The 22,754-nt window shown below is 38.4% G+C and overlaps 1 protein-coding gene across 10 annotated transcripts in view; it reads right to left on the bottom strand.

Moving 5' to 3' along the window:
• Positions 1-22,754, bottom strand: part of SDCCAG8 (SHH signaling and ciliogenesis regulator SDCCAG8) — a 117,674-nt gene that overhangs the window by 11,143 nt on the left and 83,777 nt on the right. For 8 of the 10 annotated variants that reach the window (XR_015696976.1, XR_015696981.1, XR_015696979.1 and 5 more), the window contains 2 exons: positions 3,923-4,049; positions 539-3,131 (listed from right to left, as the gene is read on the bottom strand). Coding sequence is in view for 1 of the 10 variants with exons in the window: in XM_014067419.2 (XP_013922894.2) it covers positions 3,108-3,131; positions 3,923-4,049 (151 nt within the window). In the remaining 9 variants the exon portion in view is untranslated. Of the gene's footprint in view, positions 1-99; positions 3,132-3,917; positions 4,050-22,140; positions 22,275-22,754 lie in introns of those variants that run through there. The other 2 variants (XM_014067419.2, XR_015696977.1) reach the window with 2 other exon arrangements.

Below are 22,754 nucleotides of genomic sequence, written 5' to 3' on the forward strand. Positions count from 1 at the left end.
ATGAATATCCAAAGCAAATGTGTTATTGGTCCTTCTTCATTTCCAAGCACCCTTTAAAGCACTGTGTATGAAGGGTTTAAATAAGATTGCCTTGGACAATTCAGTATTTATAATTTTTAATCATAACTAAAACCTTGCTATGAGTCACCATTTATCAAATAGTCAATTATTATTTGATTTCCAAGAACTTTCATTTTATTATTTGGTACAGATTCTGCATTGAAACAATACTGTGCAGTCCTGTGATTTCTATTTTGCAACCAAATGTCACATTTCAGTTATAGCTCTAGCAATATTTATTCAGAAGTCAGTTTGTTCAACAACTTAAGACTTTGATCAAAGATTGGTTGTCATACTTGCCCTTCCTTTCCCCACTACAAGCTGACACATTTTTCCTCTTGCTAGTCAACCCACTTGTTTGTGCACTGTCTCCATCCCAAGTCGACTTTTGATTATAGGTAGATTTATAATAAAATTAGAACTTTTGCCTAGGAGTCCAACATTGATTTAATTTCTCACATTTTTATTAAATTCTTACCTTGGTGACTATAACCATCATGGGCATCATTCAAGACATTCTAGATGCTCAGGATACTCCACATCAACCTCCATATTAGCCCTGTTTTTTAAATGTATGCTTCCTTGGCAGGTGGACCTATTTAGAAGCAAAGTACAGAGCTACATCCATTCAGTTTTTAATGTGGAAGAATGTACATGGGGCTTATATGGAATCTAGGTGCACTGAATATAAATACAACTTTAGATTCTAATATCTTGATTTGCAATTACAATGTTTTACTTTTTTTAAAATAGAGTGAGATATTTTCAGCTTCAAAATACATGTGTGTCTTCTTATAAAAACAGACCAACTACAGTTTTGCTGTAATATTTCTACATCATCACTATCTTTAAGCTGCAGGATAAAAGATCTCTCCCTCTCCCTCGCTCTCTCGCTCTCTCTCACACACACACACACACACTTTTCCCCTCTGCCACACTGTGCTTTTTTCTCCAACTTAAAAAAATAGTTCATTGTTTCTCCAGCAGAAATGTTAAAAGGCTCAGCTCCACAGCTTTCTTGCCCTAATTCACCATTTGTTGACATGCCCTCACTACAGAGTCTCCATCTTGTTACCACTGCCTTGAACAATGAGAACCAGCAGAAAAAGATATTTTACACAAGAATATGGAAAACATTCTATTTAGATATTATACCCTGCAGAGAGGAGGAAGGTGGAGGTAAAGTGGTCTTTGCGGGTGGGGGGGGGGGAAGGATGTGACTTATTTGGCTCCAATTGGTTCTGTGGGATCATCCATTTCTGGTCTTTGGCTTCTTTGGCTATAGCTTCTTTTGTGAGAGCTTAGAAACCTGATTCTCCAGACACTTTGTTTTTTAAACTCTTAAGAATAACCTGTTGACCTAAAACGAGGCTTCTGCCCTGACTGGACAACCAGCATATCAAGTCTGCTTCATGCTGTGGAACACAAAACAGTGGGAAGGAGAGGGTAAAATTAACCAGGTTTCCTGCTTTATGGCAGCTAAAGTTCTCCAGAGAGAACCCAGAAACAATTGAATTGGTTCTCATATCTGCCTCTGATACATTACTGACAGTCAAGTAAAAGAATCTCACAAAGATTATTAAATAAGGAAGGCGATTACTAAATCTTCAAACCCAATTTCTGAGCTTTCTAGGCTGAAGTTGTTTTCATTCTCTTCATACTGTAATAACTATTTGATGAACAACAGACAGCTCCCTTTCTCCCAGATATGTGCAGAGGTTCTGAACCTGTCCTATTTTTAATCAACCTCGCCCCTTTCCAGAATCTGGGAATATTAATAACCTCCCTTCTTCCTTCTTCACCAATTATGAAGCCAGGCTGAGGAACATTTTCCACTTGCTCGGGAGATGGTGAAGGACTAAGGTACTAATATTGGACAGGTAAACTATTTTTTCTGTGAAAATTGCTCCAAGAGATGTAACATGCAGGGAATCTGGTCAGAGATGCTGGCAGTTCCATATGCCTATGATTGTCACAACAAAATCAAATCAAAAACAGTGCTGGTATCCCAGAACAGCACAACTCTTTCATATCCTGTATCTGCTGAAGAACACTTGCGGCAAAGATGCTGGCTTTGTGGTGCTAGGACAAATCCATACTTTAAGACTTATTTATAGATGTGAGTCCTAGGCAGATGGTAAAGCCACAAACGGACTGAAAAATCAGCTACTTCCACTGCCATCTCTTTTTTGTTCTTTCAATTCAGCCCAACCATGTATGTTTGCCTAGACTGACATTTATTAAACATAAAGGTTTGCTACCATCATATCGAGTTCTAAGGAGAATATGATGTATGTACGAATTCCAACCTCAAATAGAGTTTTGTCTAGGGATTATATATTATATATATTACTCATTTATATGAAAACATGAAAAATCAACGATCATCGAATTATTTATAAAACCATTGAGAATGTCATTTATCTGACTTTTAAACTAACATCTAAGATTATTGATGTCTTCAAGCACCAGGTTTAGTGCAAACAACTCTACAGTCCAATCAGAGAGCTGCATTTATGATCTTTCAGATAGAAAAGCAATCATTTATAAATACTGCAGACTACAACAATACTAAGCTCCAGAGCTGTAGGAAAAGAAACTTTTCATCATCTTGCAAAGATGAAACAGATTTCAACCTTATTGGGGGAACTGTTCCTCACCCATGGGACAATAATACTTTAATTTATTTCAAAGGTGATGTGCGTACCTCTCTAGTCAGGGTAAAAAATGATATAAAAATGAGGAGCACTGGGGGGGGGGGGATAATACTGCATTTAAAGCTGGTTTTGATCCAGTATAACTTATCTGCATGTTTCAAGTTCCATCCAAAAAGACTGCACGTGTCAAATCATCTAAAAGTATAAACAATCAGAATTGTCTTCTTGAGAGAGCACAAAAAAGTTATTGAGTCCAAGACAGATGGGATGACTTTCCCAGCAAGGGAAGACATTGACAAATGTTTAACGATCTAAGCACATCAGGTCTTTATGCTGAAAAAAGGTGATTGGCATTTTTCTTCTCTGATGTTTTCCCCGAAACATTTTCAACTATGGCTGTGGGACAGAGGATAACTGAAAGAAAACAAACAACAAAAGATGGACTTTTACCACTTGTAGAGATCTGCAATCTTACATGATTTTTCTGTTACTTTTTTAAAAAGATAGTTGACAATGAATGTATATCCTATAAACAGGTTTCAAATCTCTTTCTTGTATTGATTGTGTACAGAGTTACATTTCACAACAACATGTTGTAAAAAAAAGGCTTCCATGATTTCTTAACATAGCTCATGCTTAACAGCAAATAGCACAAGTCCTGTATCAGGAAACATCTATAGTTGCCTCTTTTCCCTTCAAAAGAGGTGACAGATTTATGTTAGAATACATCACCTTGACGAGATTTTGTCAAAGAATGGCCAATTGTATCAAATCAGAAGATTTTTGTTTCAAGTTTAAAACAATTACAGCACTTTTGTGAAATGGTTTTCTTCATCTTTATAAACCACTGCTATGAATGGCAATGAATATTCCTCAACCCGTTTTACCATTTTAGCACAGCCAATAGAAACAGAATCATATTAATGACTGGGCACAATTACCCGCTGCAAAAACAAATAGAGGCTGAATGCTAACAGAAACTCAAAATGGGACTAAGATACAAAAGAAATGAAATCAGCAGTTCCACAGTAGTTCCACAAGAAAAGAAAAAGAAGAGAAGGGGTGGAGAGCATTAAAAATTCTGATTTAATAAGGAATGAGAATGCCAATCAACCATGGTGTATCAATAAGCCATAAAGAAGAAAAGGAAAAATTGGTTTGCATGAACTAAAGTCATGAATATTTCTCCTGGTTTTCAGAGATACCTGAGTCTGCAGAAAATCCACCTCTTCTGTAAGCATCTGCCGCTCCTTGTATAACTCATTCTGTTTGTTGAGTAATTCTACAAGTTGCTGGGCAGAAGACTGGCAATGCTTGTCAAGTTGATGTAATCTGGATCAAATATATAAAAAAGAACAGAATTATAAATGTAAAAAGCATGAGCAAATTTGCAAGGGGTATTCTTTGGATTATGGAAACATCGCCAGGCTACATTTACTAGCTTGTTGAAGAAAAGTTACCCAATAGCACACACAATAACAGAGTTGAAAGGGACTTTGGAGATCTTCTAGTCTAACCCTCTGCTCAAGCAGCAGACCCTACACCATTTCAGACAAGTGACTGTCCAACTTCTGATGGCAAGCTGTTCCACTGATTAATTGGTCTCACTGTTAGGAAATTTCTCCTTAGTTTTAGGTTGCTTCTCTCCTTGATTAGTTTCCATCCATTGCTTCTTGTCTTGCTCTCGTGCTTTGGAAAATAGGTTGACCCTTCCACTTCCTTGTGGCAATCCCTCAAATATTGGAACATTGCTATGTTATCCCTAGTCCTTCTTTTCACTAGACTAGATTTACCCCATTCCTGCAACCATTCTTTATATGTTTTGGCTTCCAGCCACCTAATCAGAGCCGAGGTGGCGCAGTGGTTAAATGCAGCACTGCAGGCTACTTCAGCTGACTGCAGTTCGGCTGTTCAAATCTCACCGGCTTAGGGTTGACTCAGCCTTCCATCCTTCCGAGGTGGGTAAAATGAGAACCCGGATTGTTGTTGGGAGCAATATGCTGACTCTGTAAACCGCTTAGAGAGGGCTGAAAGCCCTATGAAGTGGTATATAAGTCTAACTGCTATTGCTATCACCATCACTGCTCTTTTCTGCCTTCTTTCCAGGGTCTCAACATCTTTTTTATAATATGTTAACCAAAACTGGAGGTAGTATTCTAAGTGTGATCTTTAACTAAAACTTAATAAAGTGGTACAATTTACAATACTGATGTCACCTTGAAGCTGACCTGACCGAAGCCATCTTGGAGCTTCAGTGTTGCTATACTGGAGCTGAAGGATAGGGAGAGGGGATTAAAGATAGCTGGGGGTTTGTAGCCAAAATAAAATACTTTCTCTTGGGAACCAAGGACATTCTCACACCTGGCTAGAGAAAGGAGGAGTGAGGTCTTCAGACAACCAGACAGTGTTCTGATTGGACCATGTGACTGATTGAGGTTGAGAGAAAACTTTTAATTAGGTGAAACCTGGGAACCTTCAGTTGGTTTTCATCAGATCTGTGCCAATAAGATATAGCCAATAAAGCTATTTGAGGAATTCATCTGCCTCGGAGTTTTGCTTGTTAGGGTCTATTACTTAGAACCCTGAAACTGATTGTAAAAGTATAATCTGGACTTAGATCTATTGAGATTCTGATGTGTTTAATTAAATGAGGTCCTCCCTTCCAAGCTACATATATATCAGGCCAAGATAAACATAAAACATATATGTAATTTTTTTTTTAAAAAAATCACTCAACATCTGCCTCCTGGTTATAGAATGGCTGTGGTGGCCCCTGAGTCAAACCATTCATTGATTTAAAAAAGTGAACTAGCTTCCAATGAATTGTTGCAATGTAATGTTACTAAAACAGTAATTGGTGCAAACAAGTCACAATAAATGTTATCAGTTATATGATAGACTGGACCCTCTACGCATTTTGCCAGCAATGAAATTCCTATTGTTTCATAGTTTAAAATAATAGCTACAGAATAGATATTTGAGACAGTTGAAAGGAGATGCATAAAACCAAAACCTGGAGCCATTCAACTTACTCTTTTACTCTCTTAGGTAAACATACATTTTATGAGACACTGTCATTAATTAATGCAAACTATGAAAAAAAAGTTTTGGGATATGTCTTATTTGGCTAATCCAAGGGCATTTTCAGGCTGTATATTACGAAAACTGTTTGATGTAATATTTTTGAAGGGCAGAGTTCATTGATTTACATGGCTTCCCAGAAAACTATTTGGACAACTATCTGTCAGTGATGTTTGAAATTCTTGCCTAAGTAGTGGGGAAATTTCATGGGTTATGTCTGCCCCCTTCTAATTTTATGAGTCAAATCCCCAGGTAGACAAGAATAAAGCCTTTTTTGAACCAGGAGTACAGATGCCAGCTACATCAACAATACACTGGAATTTCTCTTCCAATTTATGTTCTAATTCTTAATCTAGTTTTAGTTGGCGGTTGTTTTTTAATTGATTTATGCTGAATTTCTCTTGCTTAACAAGGTTTGCATGTCTTTATAAACTCTTTAACTCTACTGTTCAAACATTGCAGCATCCCCTTTTCTCATTTGTATTCCACAACAGCCTTTGTAAATCAATTCTAATCTGTTCACCTACTTCACTCAATCTTGAATAAGGAACGTGTTTTGACTGATTTATCCTTTTCATTCATCTCCTCTCTACTTTCTATAGCAGATGTTTGACCTGTTTTTTTTTGGGGGGGGGATCTGATTAATGATTTGTTTATTTTGATTTTGGCGTCAGGATGACTCTGGAAAGCTTGTTTGCTTTTTGGCCATACAACAGCCATTTATTGCCACAAATAGCCAGTTCAAACACGACACTTTTGGAAGCAGAAGCCCTCTCGGCCACTTAGTGACGGGACAACTTGTTCTGACCACCACACTCCTAGTCCCAAGCAAGGGCCTTTCAAGTACTGAGGACAGTTATGGTGCCTGTTTCTCAATTCCCTCCTACTGAGGTCAGATGAGAAGAATAGTGAGCCCAGCAGGCAGCATGAAAGTGTCACTATCTGGTTCTGCTATATCTCTGTTCTTCTGTTTTTGTTCTGAAACTGGGAATACAACTAGCTGCTTCCAAAGCCAAAGTGCTGAGCTGGAGAGGCAGATGGCAGCCACAGCAGCCTTGCTTTCTTTGACCAATTGCAGCAGCATGGGGTCCTTGGATTGTCTTCTGCCCAAGGCATCTTTTTGCCCTCCATCCCTGCTTGTGAAGATAACTGCTATAGCCAATAAAAGTTACCTGCCTCCCGGTTGACATCTGTGAAATTAAGAAATAGTTCTTCATTCTAGAGCTTGGAGATTTGGGTAGGAACCTGACCCTCAGGAGAGCTGGGGAATTATAGTGAAAAAAAATCAAGATGGTGGCCATTAAAGTGTGATCAAAATTTGCTGTTTTTTTTAAATGGACAGAACTTCAACTGTACCATCACAGCCACCATAACTTTTTTTTTAAACCATGCCTTGCTAGCCACACCACTACTATGCATGCCTTTGGACACAACTCCCAGTCTGAAGCCTAGTCCAACAGCCACTAGAACAGGCTGATTCTCTCTAGCTCCAAAATAGGAAGAGGGCAGTTCATGCAACCTTTCTGATGAATAATACTAATATTAATAACACTAATAATAATAATAACAACAACAACAACAACAACAACTTGAACATTCTGATTCTACAAAAAAGCACCCTACTTGGAACAGCTTATATCCTCCAATGTTACCTTAACAGTTCCTAGGTCCTTGGTTAGGACTCGAGCTGTTGAGCTACCAACCAGCCCCAAAGGCTGATTAAACATCATCAACATCATCATCATCATCATCATATACTTTATTCATTATCAGTTGACTGAGTTTCATGTTTAATTAATAAAGTATATAATAATAATACAGAGAACTAACAAATTCTGATTCTGGGATAAGCACTGTTCACCCCAAGGGGGTAAGCAGGAAGTGAAAAGGCTGTCAGGTTCATGTCCTGACTCAGATGGAAGGGAGAGGAATGAAAGACTGGGGTTGTTTGCCTGCAGAGGTACAGACAGCCTGTGCAAAGAATAGCACAGTTCACTAGCTTGCCTGGCTGTTGTTTTAGCAGCTAAGAAAGCAGCAGCAGACAGCAAATAATACAAACAAGTGGCCTTATGTTCAAACACCTGTGACATCAATATAATTAGTCCAATGACAAATTCCAGGTTGATACCCACAAAAACACAGGCAGGAATAAATGAAGGATGCTTTTATGAAACAATTGACCACCATGTCCTGAAAAATATGAAATACCTGCAACGCAAAAATAAATTGTTAAAATAACTGCAAGGACACCAACCAATCACCCCACTTCAATGTTAACCAAAAATAGTATGGCCAACTAGGGAAACTGGGGAATCGTGGAAGCGCTCTCCCTCCACGTGTTTGTGAAGAATTGGACAGGACTTCTCCATAGATGGCTTCCTTTATGTCAAGATAATATCCTCCATTACTGCAGAAAGGCCTTTTGGGACTCAATCCTTGAAGCTTTAAAACTGAGTTCTAGATCAGGGCTCTAAAATTCATGGTCCGCTGGCCGGATGTGTCACAGGCTGGCCATGCCCACACCCGGTTCAGCAAAAGCGAAAAAACTCCCGATACGTCACACGCTGCCGCCATGACAATGTGAGTTTGACATCCCTGTTCTAGATTGTACAGATATCCTTGTGCAGGATCAGTAAGTCTGAATGTCTTAAGAGGTGAACATAATCCCATTAGAGAGGGCCAAAGCTTGGATATGAAACTGTCACGTCTCATTAGCAGAGTATTTCTCACTGTAAATTTGGTTAGAAATGAGAAGATGTACAAAAATGGCCTGCCTAATAGAAAATAAATAAATCTCCCAGGGGCTAAGTTGCTTCAGTGTTGACAAATAGAGGACATCGCGAGGCACATAATTCCCCTTTGTGGAATGACACACTTGCATGATTGAATTTGTTCGGTAACACTTGTCTGTTCACTAAGACATGTGAAATATCACAACATGAAATTATGCAGGAGGTATCCAGTTGCATAGTGGCATGGTAAGTGCAGCTGCAGTGATGTTAATTTTTCTAATCACTGTTGGGTTTTCTGATAAACCTTCAATGGTGCAATTGTGAGGCTCACTTGCAAAAGTGCATAGTATTTCAAATGGTGCCAGAAATTCTAACCCAGTTATATGAATGGCGGCCTTGGTTGCTCTTCAAAGATGTTGAAGGGAAGGCAACGTACTACTGTACCTGCTTCATAACACCTCTAGTAATATTTTCAGATGGAGAAAGAGGTTTGTGTGTCTCCCTGAGCAGCATATATAAAAGTGAATGTACACTAGGACAAGTTAAAAATAGGATGGTTATTGAGAACAAAAATTGCTCTGTAGACATTTGCCCAAATATAACCACTGACTGTTTTCAACACATGACCCAAGAATGCCAATGATTCCTTTGTTTTCAGTACTCATTATGATGATGATATTGAGGTTTAAAACTGAAGTAAATGACATTTCAAGGAGCTCTGGAAGCTCTAGGACTTCTGTTTGTAAGCCTGGAGCTTAGCCAAGAGAGACTTATGGGCATCAGCAGGAGCTGATGGAAATTTATGCATGTGAAACCTCCAAAGCTGTTTTACTCATTCTGATCTGAGATATCAGCACTTTGTAGAAGCTCAGAGACCCACTCCTTCAAATAAAACTGATAATGAGGAGAAGCTGAACCCTATATATTTTATCTATGAAAATGGAGAAGAAAATTATAAAGTTTTGTTTTGTGGCCAACGTCCAGAAAATGGTAGAATATTCAAAACTAAACCCATATAATATATGATGAGGAGATGCTAGATCTATGTAATATGGCAGCCTTAAAGTTAATCATATATTTACTACATGGGAAATATTACATCAATGAGTTATGTCTTTGCAGAATCACCTTGGCACATTCTTTGGAAGCAGAAGTAATGCAGAATGCATTTATTATTCGCAACAAAAACTCGTTTCGCAACTCGTTTTTAAATTCCTGTGTCTTCAAGTTCCTCCTTGGACTCTCCTAATACCTAACCAATATTCTGGCTGCTAGACAGACACCTGTTTATTTTCTTAGGCTTCCAAAGTTTTGCCTTTTTATCTCATATTGATTGTATTGTGTTATTTGATTCAAAACATTGTATTAACTGTGAGACTAATATACGAACAACAACAACAAAAACCCCAAATAATACCCTATTCCTAGCAATCATTTCTCTACAATGGCGTTATCATGCCGTACAGAGTCTAGGGAAAGAGGCAGTAGATCTTGGAGAAGGTGCTTCTTAAGATGCTGCAGATGCAGATGATAAATTGTAGAAATCAATTGTGTCCTCTTGAAATGTTAACAGAATTCACAACTCACTGCAGAAGTTCTCTTAAGGTAATCTTTGGTGAATGGAAGGAAAGAGTTTATTCTATTCTATTATTCTATTCTATTATTTCTTTTATCACAGCAGATGGCAGCACCTTGCCAACTTTTCACTGATCTATTAAAAAAAAATAAGTAGGGTTAGTTTACCTATTTATTCAGCCATTCATTCATTCACTTAGCTTGTACATTACACCATTTCTGAAGAGTCCAAAAACTAAGAAATTACGAAATATTAAAGCCCAAAAAGTAACATAATAAACTGATTAATAATTATATATATATAATTATATATATATATATAATCATGCTTGCAAATGTCCTTTTTCAACAGTTTCTTATAGACAACAGGAGAAGGCTGAGGCCTGTGGCACCCCATAACACAGAGCTCTTGTGGCACCTCCCCTACCCAGTTCCATTAGGAATCACGAAGAAGGCAACGTCGAAACTGGTTACTAATTTTCTAGAAAGCTGGATTGAACAGTGACTTCTTGAGGAGGATAGCACAGGTGCTTCTTTCAAAGCAGCCAAGACTTGCACCAGCCTCTCTACTTCTCTTCAAACTTTCACTAATTAGATCATGATCATAGATCAAACCTATTGCAGCTAATCACATTGAAATAATACTGCTGGATATATCTACATCTCTTGATTCACAAATATAGAAAGCATATAAGTTTTGAGTTATCAGAACTGATCAGATAAAATGTACAGTGCCTATTCTTTCTTCTGAACCTTTCTATTTTTTAACACAATGAAAAAGAACTTCAGTTTAATCAAGTAAATGGAATCTGTAATGCATACACACACTTACTGTTCTTCCTGCATTTGTCTTCAAAGTAGGTTAGAATGCGGTAAATTAGTTTATGACCTAACAGTTCTACAATTCAGAGACTATGCTGGCAATAGTACTGCTTCTGCTAAAACAGAAGTGTGATTAGCCTAAAATGCATTTGCCACTAAATTACCCCAAAAGTTCATCAAGCACATCAGTTAAAACTTAATTGGCAAAGTTGCGGGTAGCAAATTTGGGTTTGCTTTCTGGTTGTTTCTATTTTCTCTTCTCCTTTCCTATCTGTGAATAGACAGTCAGATCCCATGTTGGGCCTCCACTTTGCACAGCAATCCCACAGCAGTTGTCTTGAAGCCACCTGAAACTTTAGTCCTTCAGCAGAATTGACAGTCTAGTTCTGGTCTTGGTGCTCATGCATCAGGATGCAGCTAATATTTACCATCTCCATCCTTTCATTAATATGTTTTATTATTCTTATTCCAAAGCGTGCATTTGAACATTCATTATCTGTGATTTTTTTTTAATGGCAACAGCATTCTTGCAGTGGTGGGATTCAGCCAGTTTGCACCTATTCGAGAGAACCGGTTGTTAACTTTCTAAGCAGTTCAGAGAAGAAATCTCCTTTTCTTTTTTTCCACTTTACAGGGCTAATCCTGTAAGGAAGGCAGTAAGGAAACATTCTGGTGTTGTTACTAGTCTAATCTTTATTGCCCTGCTTACAGAAATTGCCTCTCTGGTTATCCCTTATTACATTGTAAAAGCTAAGGCGAAGCACCCATTGACCTGAGTGATGTTGAGTTGGCCATGCCCACATGTTCACCGAGCCACGCCTACCCAGCTGGTCATTAGAGCAGAGAACCGGTTGTTAAATTTATTTGAATCCCACCACTGCATTCTTGGTATCTCTTACACAACATCTTTATCTTCTAGAACCCCTTGGAACACCAAGAAGCTCCCTTGGATTGAAGCCCAAATAAATCCTGTTCAGGCACAATAGTATCAACCATTGTATCTGACTCAATTTTTAAAGGTGAGACAGGCACATTCAGGGGAATCCTTCACAAAAGTGTTGTTTCAAAACCAATAGGCTCTTATCAGGCACCTCGAGCAGACCCACTGAAAAAGTGCCTCCTCCTTGAACATGTTTCTGGTGCCAGTAAATTTCATAGTAACCAGTCCTCTAAAACTTTCCAAGCATTTGAATGAAAGACATTTGAATGAAAGATCCCAGAAGAAAATAAATTAACAAGGGCCTATTTTGACTAGGAAGAATATCTACTTTAACATTACTTATTTGTGGTGGAACTTTTAGCATAATTCTACGTTTTTGGGGACTGCAAGTTCCACAAAAGTGACAATAGCAGCTAAGGACTTCAGTGTTTATTACATATGAATTTGCAATTGTATTTCCAGATTAAACAAGGCTAAAGACCAGCAGAACAGGTACCAGTTGTGCATGACATATTAATTTACATTCTATAAATTAATATATAGTACATTTAGCATAATTATAAAATGTAAATATATACATATCTAAATCTACTCAAATGTCATGCAGGGAAAACAGTGATGGCACGTAATCTTTTCTGTCTGCTAACAGAATGGAATTTGCAAGCAAGCTAACATTTTCTACCTCTGGCTATTAAATCTGCTGCTTGAGAAATTTTTGGGGACTTCTCCCCAACACCCAAGCAGATTCAAGGGAGGAAAAGAATGTTGGAATGTTGCCCAATAGAAGTAAATTTCAAATGTAAAAGTGTTTATAAATGCAGCCTAAAAACCATGATTCAGATCCAGAGAAATGAGAAATAAACTTTTGGAAATATCAGCTGGATAGCTGAATCTAAGTGCTCCTGCTACTCCAAATCTTAAAAAGGTAGTTGGCTTGGTGCATGAAATCAAAAGTAGTTTTACCTTGAACACCTGGGGCACAAGGATACCTAGGATGTAAGCCAGTCTTAGCATTATGATTTTCTTTACTATGTAGTCACTTCTGTTTTTTGTGGAGTTTCATAAATACCTGCACTGTAACCCAAATCAAAATATGCCTTACCACAAAATTAATCTTCATATGTCATAGTAAAGGATAACAGCCCCCACCCCCAAGCAAATACCAATCTATTATAGTAAGGTATTTCCACTATTCCACTATTTTGGTTATGATATAATGGATTTCTACTATACTCTGCACAGATGAACGTGCAGAGCAGAGAGATTGAATTACAGCAACTGGCAGCAGCTAAACCAGCAAATCCAATCCAATCCAATCCAATAGTTATGCTGCACTTACTGGCACACATCTTAATTAGGTTTTAATATAAGTAATCTGATAACTACTCCTGGCTGGCCAGACCTGAACTGTCAGCAGTGAGAGCTTTGTTCTTTAGCTGCTCCTACTGTATACTGTAGGAACCTTCTTTCTGACCCTTATCTGAGAACCCCATCTGCTGGTTACCACGGTAACTGAAAGAGGCCACTTCAGCTGAATCAAGAGACTCTGGTGATACAAGACTGCGGGCAAAAGAATTTTGCAAAACAAAAAGAAAAACAACTTGCTCAAGAAAATGAACCCACACATCGTTATTCTGCCTTTCAGGGTTGGTGCAATAAAGGAGGATTACTTTGCAGGCTACAAACCCTGCAGAGGATCAGCAATACATGGCCGACAAGCGTTAAGAGTGTGGTGTTTGTTTGTTTTCCAGAGAGTTGAAGATGTTTTCAAAAGTAAGAATGAAAAGCTGCTTCTCGCGCAGTAGCTTCATTTTCAACTCTGGTACCTAGGTAATTTTCTTTTTCTTTTTTATTAAGTGAAAAGTATATCCCTAAAAAACACCCTTTTCAATAAATTATAACTTTGTGCCTTTTTTTAAAAAAAACACCACTTTTAACTATTTTTATCCACCTACAAGCACAAAATGGGATAGTATGTGCCCATTGTGAAATTGATTCTTTTAAAAGGCCTGTTGAAATTCAATTAGGGGAGATATTTTAAAGAGCACAATATTAATTTTTATTTGACTATGATGATGTCTCTGGTGCAAATCCTTGAGGATTTTTTTTTAAATGATGTTTTTCCCTGGTATTTCCCTAATATTTTTTTTTACTATTCAAACTATGCTCCAAAGAATAGTATAGGGATAATTTGCAAAGGGCTTGCAAATATTTGAATTTAAACATTTACATCATTTATCTTTTACAACAACCCGGACATTCCTAAAGAGACATTTCCAGAAGTGAGACATCCATCATTGTTTTTGGTGGATTGGTTGTTGTTAATTGCTTTGGTGCACTGTGTTTGAATTATAACCATCCTAAAGATTGCCATATAGCCAATCAATAAAAATTAGCTCCTGACACGAATTGTAGAATGATACTCCTGGAAGGGACCTTGAAGGTCTTCTAGTCCCTGAATCTTTGCAATATTTATGTGCTTTGCTTTTAGGAATTGGAATGTCATGCAGATTATATGGCTTCAACACTATCCAACATCTCCCCATCTCCCAAAATCCCTTTAATTTTACTATCTAGCCCGGTTTAACTTTTTAAGAACTCAAAACACTACACGTAATTTTGGGACTTTTTTCTGTGGTCAACAAAGCTATCCTTGCTTATAAAGTGTAAAGTTATTATCAGTTCAATGCAATCTTAGCTTTATGTTGGGTAGCACAGACCCTCAGATTAGTCCTCACACGAGTTTACAGAGCTTGCTGCTGTTTTATTCTTCGAAAGGACTAGAAGTTCCTATACACTTTTTCACTGGAGAGTCGTAGATTATATTGCCTCATAGACAATTACAGCAAGTTTACATATCCAGTTGTCAGAGATGAAGTAAGGCATGCAAATGTTTTGTTGCATGCAACAGTCCAATATCACTGCACATGAAGCAACCCAATGCAAGGTTTATGTGGAAATAAATCAATATAATCCTATTCCATTCCTACAATGGAATAAAGGCTGCATCCTTTCTAGGATATGTCACTGAACATAAAGAAGAATATTCAATACTATACAAGTACTTCGGCTTTAATAGATTTGTGCCTAAATTTCACTACTATGAATGTTTAGTTTGTAAACTTTTCTAAGAAACAGAGGTAAGAAAATGGAAAGCTAGTATAAATTTTTCTAGTCTCTTCATAGTTTTCACGATAATTTGCACTTAAAACATAGAAAGTCAAATGATGTTTGTTACAACAAAAACAAACAGTACTAAGCTGAAAAGTAACCCTTATTGGATCTTTTTTTAATTTCATCACAGATAGAAGTAGTTTCTTCTTGTATTAATCTCAATTCTCTGCACTGGGGTTTTGCACGAAACTAAAATGTAACTAAATTTACTACGTCACTAAGTTTTTCTTACATCACGAAATCAATGCCATGAAGAACTGAAGATGGGCAAACAAGAGGTAGATCAGTTCTCAATTATTCCCACTGAATTCAATAGGATAAGTAAACAAGAAGCAACAGAAGCAACCCCAACAGATTCTCAGTTAAGAGGGGTAAACTCCTGCTCTAAACAACGATGCTGGACGTGATATTAACTGATTAAACTCTTAGAGGTGGGATTCAGCCAGTTCAGATCGGTTCAGGCAAATGGGATGTTAATTTTACATCCGGTTCGCTGAACCATCAGTTCCAAGGACTGGCTGGACCCAAACACTCCGCTCTGCCCCCCCTGGCATCCGAAACGCAGCCCGTTTCGGATGCCAAGTAAAGGCAGGGCCTGCACAGAGGCTCTGGGAGAGTGAAAAATGGGCCTCTCAGAAGTTCCTGAAGTCCAGAAATGGGCCCGTTTCTGGCCTCCAGAAGGCATCCGGAGGGCCTCTGGAGCCCAGGAGGTTTGAGCAAAGCCTCCAAAGCCTGGGGAGGACATTCCTCTGGAGCCTGGGGTGGTGGTGAAAAACGGGCCTCCTGGAAGTTTCAGAAGTCCTGAAATGGGCCCATTTCCAGCCTCCAGAGGGCCTCCAGAGCCCGGGGGAGGATGTTTTCACCCTCCTGGAGGCTCGAGGAATGCCTCCGGAGCCTAGGGAGGGCAAAAAATGAGCTCTTGGAAGCTATAGAAGTCCTGAAATGGGCCTGTTTCCAGCCTCCAGAGGGCCTCTGGAGCCTGGGGGGAGGATGTTTTCACCCTTGAGGAATGCCTCTGGAGCCTTGGGAGGGCAAAAAACAGGCCTCCTGGAAGTTCCGGAAGTCCAGAAACAGCCCTGTTTCTGGCCTCTGGAGACCAGGGGAGACAGTCTTCACCCTTCTGGAGACTAAAGGAGCTGGGGAGTTAGGGAAGGTGAAAATACCCCCCCCCTCCCATGGTGCAGGAGACCGAGTATACCACAACATTATAGACACAGCAACCGGGCAGAGAACCAATTGCTAAAAAATTTCAATTCCAACCCTGTTCAACTCCCATTTCAGTATCTTGGAGAATAAACAGAGCAGAAAAGATGTGGAGAACTGAGAGAAGTAAGATGTAAAATGTCTGGAAAAATTAAAAAGGAGATACTACTAAACTGTTACATTTGTATCTAAACTTTATTTCCTTTTTCCTATTCCATCCCATAATTTGCATAACAATCAGAGAAAAGTGGCACAAGGAAAAAGGGTTAAGTACTCTCAGCATCTACCAAATTTTGGTATAAAAGGATCAAATGTATTTTTAATACCAAGCAGAATATATTGGTCGACACTTCCATTTCTACTTCTCTTCTATGTTAATCTACAATTATTTGTTAATAGTTGTCTTCCTTTAGGTTCCTCAAATCAACAAACGCATAAATTGAACATTCAAAGGTGTTCAAACCATGTCATTTAGTATTTCCTTCTTGGAAATTTGAGGCAATTTCAATCATTTTATTTTATTTTATTGTGTATTTGCATTAGAAAACAAATTAAACAAGTGCTTTATTGCTCACTTTCATTATTATTTATTACTTCCACAAAGTAGGGTTCCAAAAGTTCTTAAATATCTCCTATTTAAGATATGTTTTTCTTCAGAACTTCATGATAATTTCATTTCTCTCCTTATCACTAATGCTTTTTTAAATTGAATTTTAATATGAAGCTATGAAATTATCCTGAACCAACAAGACTTGGCTGCCCAATCTAAATTTCTTGTTCAGACCACAATGCCTTTAAAAAGAACCTCTCTGCATGTGAGCTTCCCAAGAAGTGACATCTAGCAGACACAGTGCATGTGGTGTTTAAGCAGGCTGCACAGAATGAACAGAGAAGGACTTTTTTAGGGTTTGATGGCATGTGCAGAGCGTATGGGAGGCCCCTAGGACTCACCAGGAATTTAGAAAACAATGTAGATCAATGTATAAGTTTGTATTAACTCTGTTAAAAAAAGAAACATTAGCAACTCTGCATTTGTAATGGAATGCTTTCCTTTTTCAAAGTGACAGAATGCCTTTGAATCATTCCTGGAGCTTCAAGATGTCAAATACTAAATGAAGATGAGAAAGACCCCTGTGATGGGTAAAACACCCCATCACTTGATTATTTGGGCAAACTGACCTCTGATACATACACATCATAGCCACCAAAACTTTTTGAACAATTAATTTTAGAAGAGATGGGAAGAAAAAAAAATCAGATTCCAATAAGTGATATACAGTTCTTGTGAGGAGAAACAGATTTTTAGAAATGATGGAAAAGTGCTGCATGAATCTTCCTTTTATTTCTAACATACAAATCACTATGTTCTTCTAGAAGCTAAAGGAATTTTGCTATTATTCAAATTGCAGAAAGTTAAAGCACAATTCTGCTTTCTGTTTCTTTTATTAAATGAACCCTAAGTTTATATTAATTGAAATCTTATTAATGAAAATAATATTAAAATTAGTTCTTATTCTTTATTTCAGTCTGCAACATTCTGTCTCTCATGCACATACATAGACTCACAGATTCACTAAAAATGTGAGAATCCTTGAGGTAGTTAGCAAATGAGAAAGTAACAATTATAACCATAATATTTATAATAAATCTAAACAATACACCATTTCTTTAAAAAATAACTAAAAATGTCTATTCTACCATTCACACACTCAATTAATATTTCCTGGGAAAAATCCAGAAAAAAACATAAATATTGCTACTAGTAATAATATTGCACTACAACACAGGTTAACATTCCAATCAATAGCAAATCATAGTTTAAAAGAACTAAAACTGCCAGTTTTTAGGAAGTGCTCAGTAAAATGTTCTCCAAGAGAATCATGGAGCACCCTAGCTGTTTCCTACTAAATGCTACTACTTTTTCCTGTTATTTCTTTCACACATAGTATCCTGAAAAACTACAAGTTACATTCTTTCTCTGCCAGACTTAGTAGCACTAACAGAAAAGAAATCCTGTTTCTGTACACACTCAGATGCATGGTGGCAAAAAGTGGTGTGTACCCATCAACCCCAATCAGGAGAAGTGCTTTTTGCAAAACGTTTGCATTTTCATTCCCATTTTTTGGTTAACTTTTTGATAAAGTACCGTATTTATCGGCGTATAACACGCACCGGCGTATAACACGCATCCCCCATTTTAACACAAAAATTTGAGTAAAAATTTTTTTCATTAAAAATAAATGACTTGGAAGCTCGGAACTTAATGTTGGATTAAAATTTATAACATTAGAACATGAATTATAACATTAACTCCTCTTAAAAGGCAAATATGAAATGAAAAAACACCTCTTTGAGCAAAAAGTTATTTCCATTTTCTTCCTTATATAATATTTTCTGTTTCAACATAAAGTGCCTTCCTTCCTTCCCTCCCTCCCATCCCTTTCTTTATGTTTTCTTCATGCTTTCTTTTCTTTTTCCTCTGCTCTTTTTAAATCCCCCCCCCTTCTTCTCCTCCTCTACATTTAGGTTGGATTAGTTTGTACAACGGTCATCAAACTTCTGAAGTAAAAATAAATAAATAAATCATATTTAAGAAGAAGAAGAAAAAGGAAGACGTTTTTAGTTAAGTCAAACGTTTTAATAAAAGTTTCATCTTTTAAGATTTGTCCAACACATCCAATTGTAACCTTAACAGTAAAGAATATCACCCCAGCTGCTAAAGGTTCAACCAGTCTGAGAACCATTGAAAAGACAACAGTGCAAAATCCAAAAGACACAACTTCCTCACCGCCATTGCTTTGGTACCAAATCTTTGAGGAAGGGGCTCCAGAAAGAAGGAGGAGGAGGAGGAGGAGGAGGAGGGAACCAAAGAGAGGCTTTTACCGAGTCTGCGCCCCACAGCCAGGACCGTCCTTGCGCCTCCAGCCGCGTTTCTTCCCCGCAAAGCCCTTCGGGCAACCCGAGAGTTCCGCTTGACGCCAGAAGGGCTTTGCAGGAAGAAACGCCAAGTTAAAATTGATATTGTGTGCAGAAAACAGAGACTGAGAATGAGGCTATTTATCTTTTCCCCTTCTTACTTGTTTGTTAAAACCTCTAATATACTCATCATAGAAAATGATCACATATATTTCCTCATATCTATATCTATATACTCCCGTTTTTTGGTTAATATACAAAAATATATTAAGCTACTAACTAAATAGCCAGTTGAAAGCTTCAGTATAATTCTCTTCACTTGAGTCTGAAGAGAATAGGTGTAAAGGAATTAAAACTCAAGGATATTGCAAAAAGAATGTTATCTCACATATATGCTTATCCCTTTAGAGACATGATACAAATATCTAAGAAATTAACCATAACTGATTTCCCAACAATGAAGAATGTATAATCTCAAACGGAATCAATGGTATTTATAAAGTAATTATTCCCCAGAGAGACAATTATGATAGGAGGGGGAAATACAACAGCTGTAGATAGAAGAAGCTGCCTGATACTGAATAGGACAATTGGACCATTTAATTCAATGTTTTGCAAACGGGAACTTTAAAATGTGTGAACTTCAACTCCCAGAATTCCATGCTAGAGTTGAAATCCACACAGCTTAAAGTTTTGCCACGTTTGAAAAACTGAGTTCACTCAATAATTTCTTCTCTGGGTAAAACAAGAATAAACAAAGTAGTGACTCTCCTGGTGCTTTGGATTTCAAATCCCATCAGCCTCAGCCCATGGTAAAAAAAAAACCTGCAGAAGACATAACCTCCATGCCTGATGCGTGGCCTTTCAAAATCAAAACATTCCTAGGGATGCCAGAAGCCAAACTTAAGAGGTGCTCAAAACATTAAAATTCTTACTTCAAACAATTCTGGAGTGTTTCAAGCTCAAAAAGCTCCCGAAATTCCTGGAAAAAATAGTGTTTTGTGCCTGATGCATTTGGAATCAAAACATTTTGCGTATTCATTAAAAACTCTTTGCATTCAAGGAACATTTTTTGGAATTGAACATTTCCTAGCTGTGGCTAAAAGACTTCCCATGGATAAATTGATTAAGAAGCGTTCCTGATAAGAATGATTCAACCTCCCTCCCTCTCTCTCTCTTTTTTTAAAAATTGATAATTGTGCTTCCTCTCGTTCCTGGTATAAAGCCTTCTTTCATCAAGTTGAATGGTGGTCAAGTTGAATGAAGATATCCAAGGTGCCTTCATGGAAGGAAGGACAGAAGGATTTTTGGACGAGCAACCAAGACTGAGGAGGAGTCCCCAAATGCAGCCAGTTGAAACTGGGGCAGAATACATCCTCTTCCTGATGTAGCATCCTCAATGAGTTAACTTCAGTGTTGTTGAATGTGAGTCACTTGGCCTGCCTGAAGATGAGGAAGGAGGAATGGCTGGGGAAGAAGATGCTTGCTGGATCAAAGAGTCCTCAGAAAACCCCAGGAACACAGAACACGCCGCGTTTCTTCCTGCAAAGCCCTTCTGGCGTCAAGCGGAACTCTCGGGTTGCCCGAAGGGCTTTGCAGGAAGAAACGCGGCGTTTCTTCCTGCAAAGCCCTTCTGGCGTCAAGCGGAACTCTCGGGTTGCCCGAAGGGCTTTGCAGGAAGAAACGCGGCGTTTCTTCCTGCAAAGCCCTTCTGGCGTCAAGCGGAACTCTCGGGTTGCCCGAAGGGCTTTGCGGGGAAGAAACGCGGCTGGAGGGGCGCAAGGACAGTCCTGGCTGTGGGGCGCAGACTCGGTAAAAGCTCTCTTTAGTTCCCTCCTCCTCCCCCTCCTTCCACAGCCTGCGTGACGCTGCCGCCCAGGCTGAGAGCTGCCTGCCGCTGAAACAAGTTTGGGAAGGTCCTTTGCGGGCGGCCAGTTCTAGCCGCCTGCAAAGGACTCCCCCACGTTTGCTTTGAAAGAAACCTCTGCGCGGGAGTTAGAAACCTCTGCGCGGGGGTTTCTTGCCATGTGCGCGGCCGCGCGGCCGCGCACCTTAGAGGGAACAGTGGACCCGGCGTATAACGCGCAGTATCGGCGTATAACACGCAGGCAGGGTTTAAGCTTCCAATTTTAGTTTTAAAACTGCGTGTTATACGCCGATAAATACGGTATATGATTTCAGAGCAGACTCAATAAGATGACCAACACAACTAGGCTATGCTGTTTACCATCACCTTCTGAAGCTGCCTTCTTTAAACTAGAGGAACATCATGATTTGTTTTTTTCAAGACTAGTCTTTTTCAATATGACTTAGTACACACAGAGGAATATCCATTCATGCTCTTAGGCCAGAGGGGGAGTCAAAGGTGGTATTTACCGGTTCTCCAAACTACTCAAAATTTCTGCTACCGGTTCTTCAGCAGGTTCTGACCAGTTCTGGGGAACCGGTAGCAGAAATTTTGAGACATTTGGAGAACCGGTAAATACCACCTTTGACTCATCCCACCCTCATCTATCTCTGGCTCCCGAGTCCCAACTGATTGGGGGAAATGGGGATTTTGCAGTTACCTTCCCCTGGAGTGGGAAGGGAATGGAGATTTTACAGTATCCTTCCCCTGACACGCCCACCAAGCCTTGCCATGACCACCAAGCCACGCTCACAGAACAGGTAGTAAAACAGGTATATTATTCAGACCATGAGTTATTCTTGCAAATATCAGTCATGAATTTGTCTCATATGCAAGAGACCCAACAATCACAGCCAGTAAAATAACAACTGTATTTTAGATTAGCTAAACCATAAAAACTGCTCCTCTACTATATTCAATAGAATGTTGTTGAACTTATTTGAACATGGCTAAGCAAGACCAAGATATATTTCTCTCGGAAAGGAGACAATAGATGACAAATCAGCCTTAGCTGGTAAAATGTACTACATGCTACTTTCACTTTTATTCATGAGAGATCAAATAATCTCATACCTTGGCTCACAGCTTGCATGAATGACAGGTACAATTCCAGATTACTTTAGATGCTCTAATTAGGGATCATTGAGACAGATTGTCGCAATAATGCAGCTTACATTTTGAAAATAAAGAAGTCTGGTGAAAGAGACCTGAAAAAAATGAAGTAATTAATATGAAGAGAGAGATGATGGAGAGATGATATATAAAAGTAGTTTTTAAAACACTATTGCAGATAATATAGCCTGTAAATATATATTTGGAAGCTAAAACAGGCTTTATCCATTAAAAAAAAACTTTTATTAGCCCAATCCAGTATTATTTACTTGCCTGGGCATAACTTCATTATGTATGTACTCGTATTCTTACTCTCAGGAAAGTACAAGCATCATTTTATTCTTAAAGCTCTCTCTGATGCTACTGATTGCAGAATATTGTGTACTTTCTGAACAATGCATTTGAAAAACCACAAATCTTGCCCACACAATACAAGCAAACATTCTAACCTAATGGACAAACAGCTGTTCAATCATGCAGGCAGCTGCAACTATTCCTAAGTGTTACACGCATTTTGTACTGAAAAGTAATGTCTGAAAAGATCATCCATTAAAATCTCAGAATAAAGGGATATT

Source organism: Thamnophis sirtalis, unplaced genomic scaffold (genome assembly GCF_051295495.1).
Source record: "Thamnophis sirtalis isolate CommonGarterSnake01/CBP01778 unplaced genomic scaffold, rThaSir2_p1.2 scaffold_6, whole genome shotgun sequence".
NCBI lineage: Eukaryota > Metazoa > Chordata > Lepidosauria > Squamata > Natricidae > Thamnophis > Thamnophis sirtalis.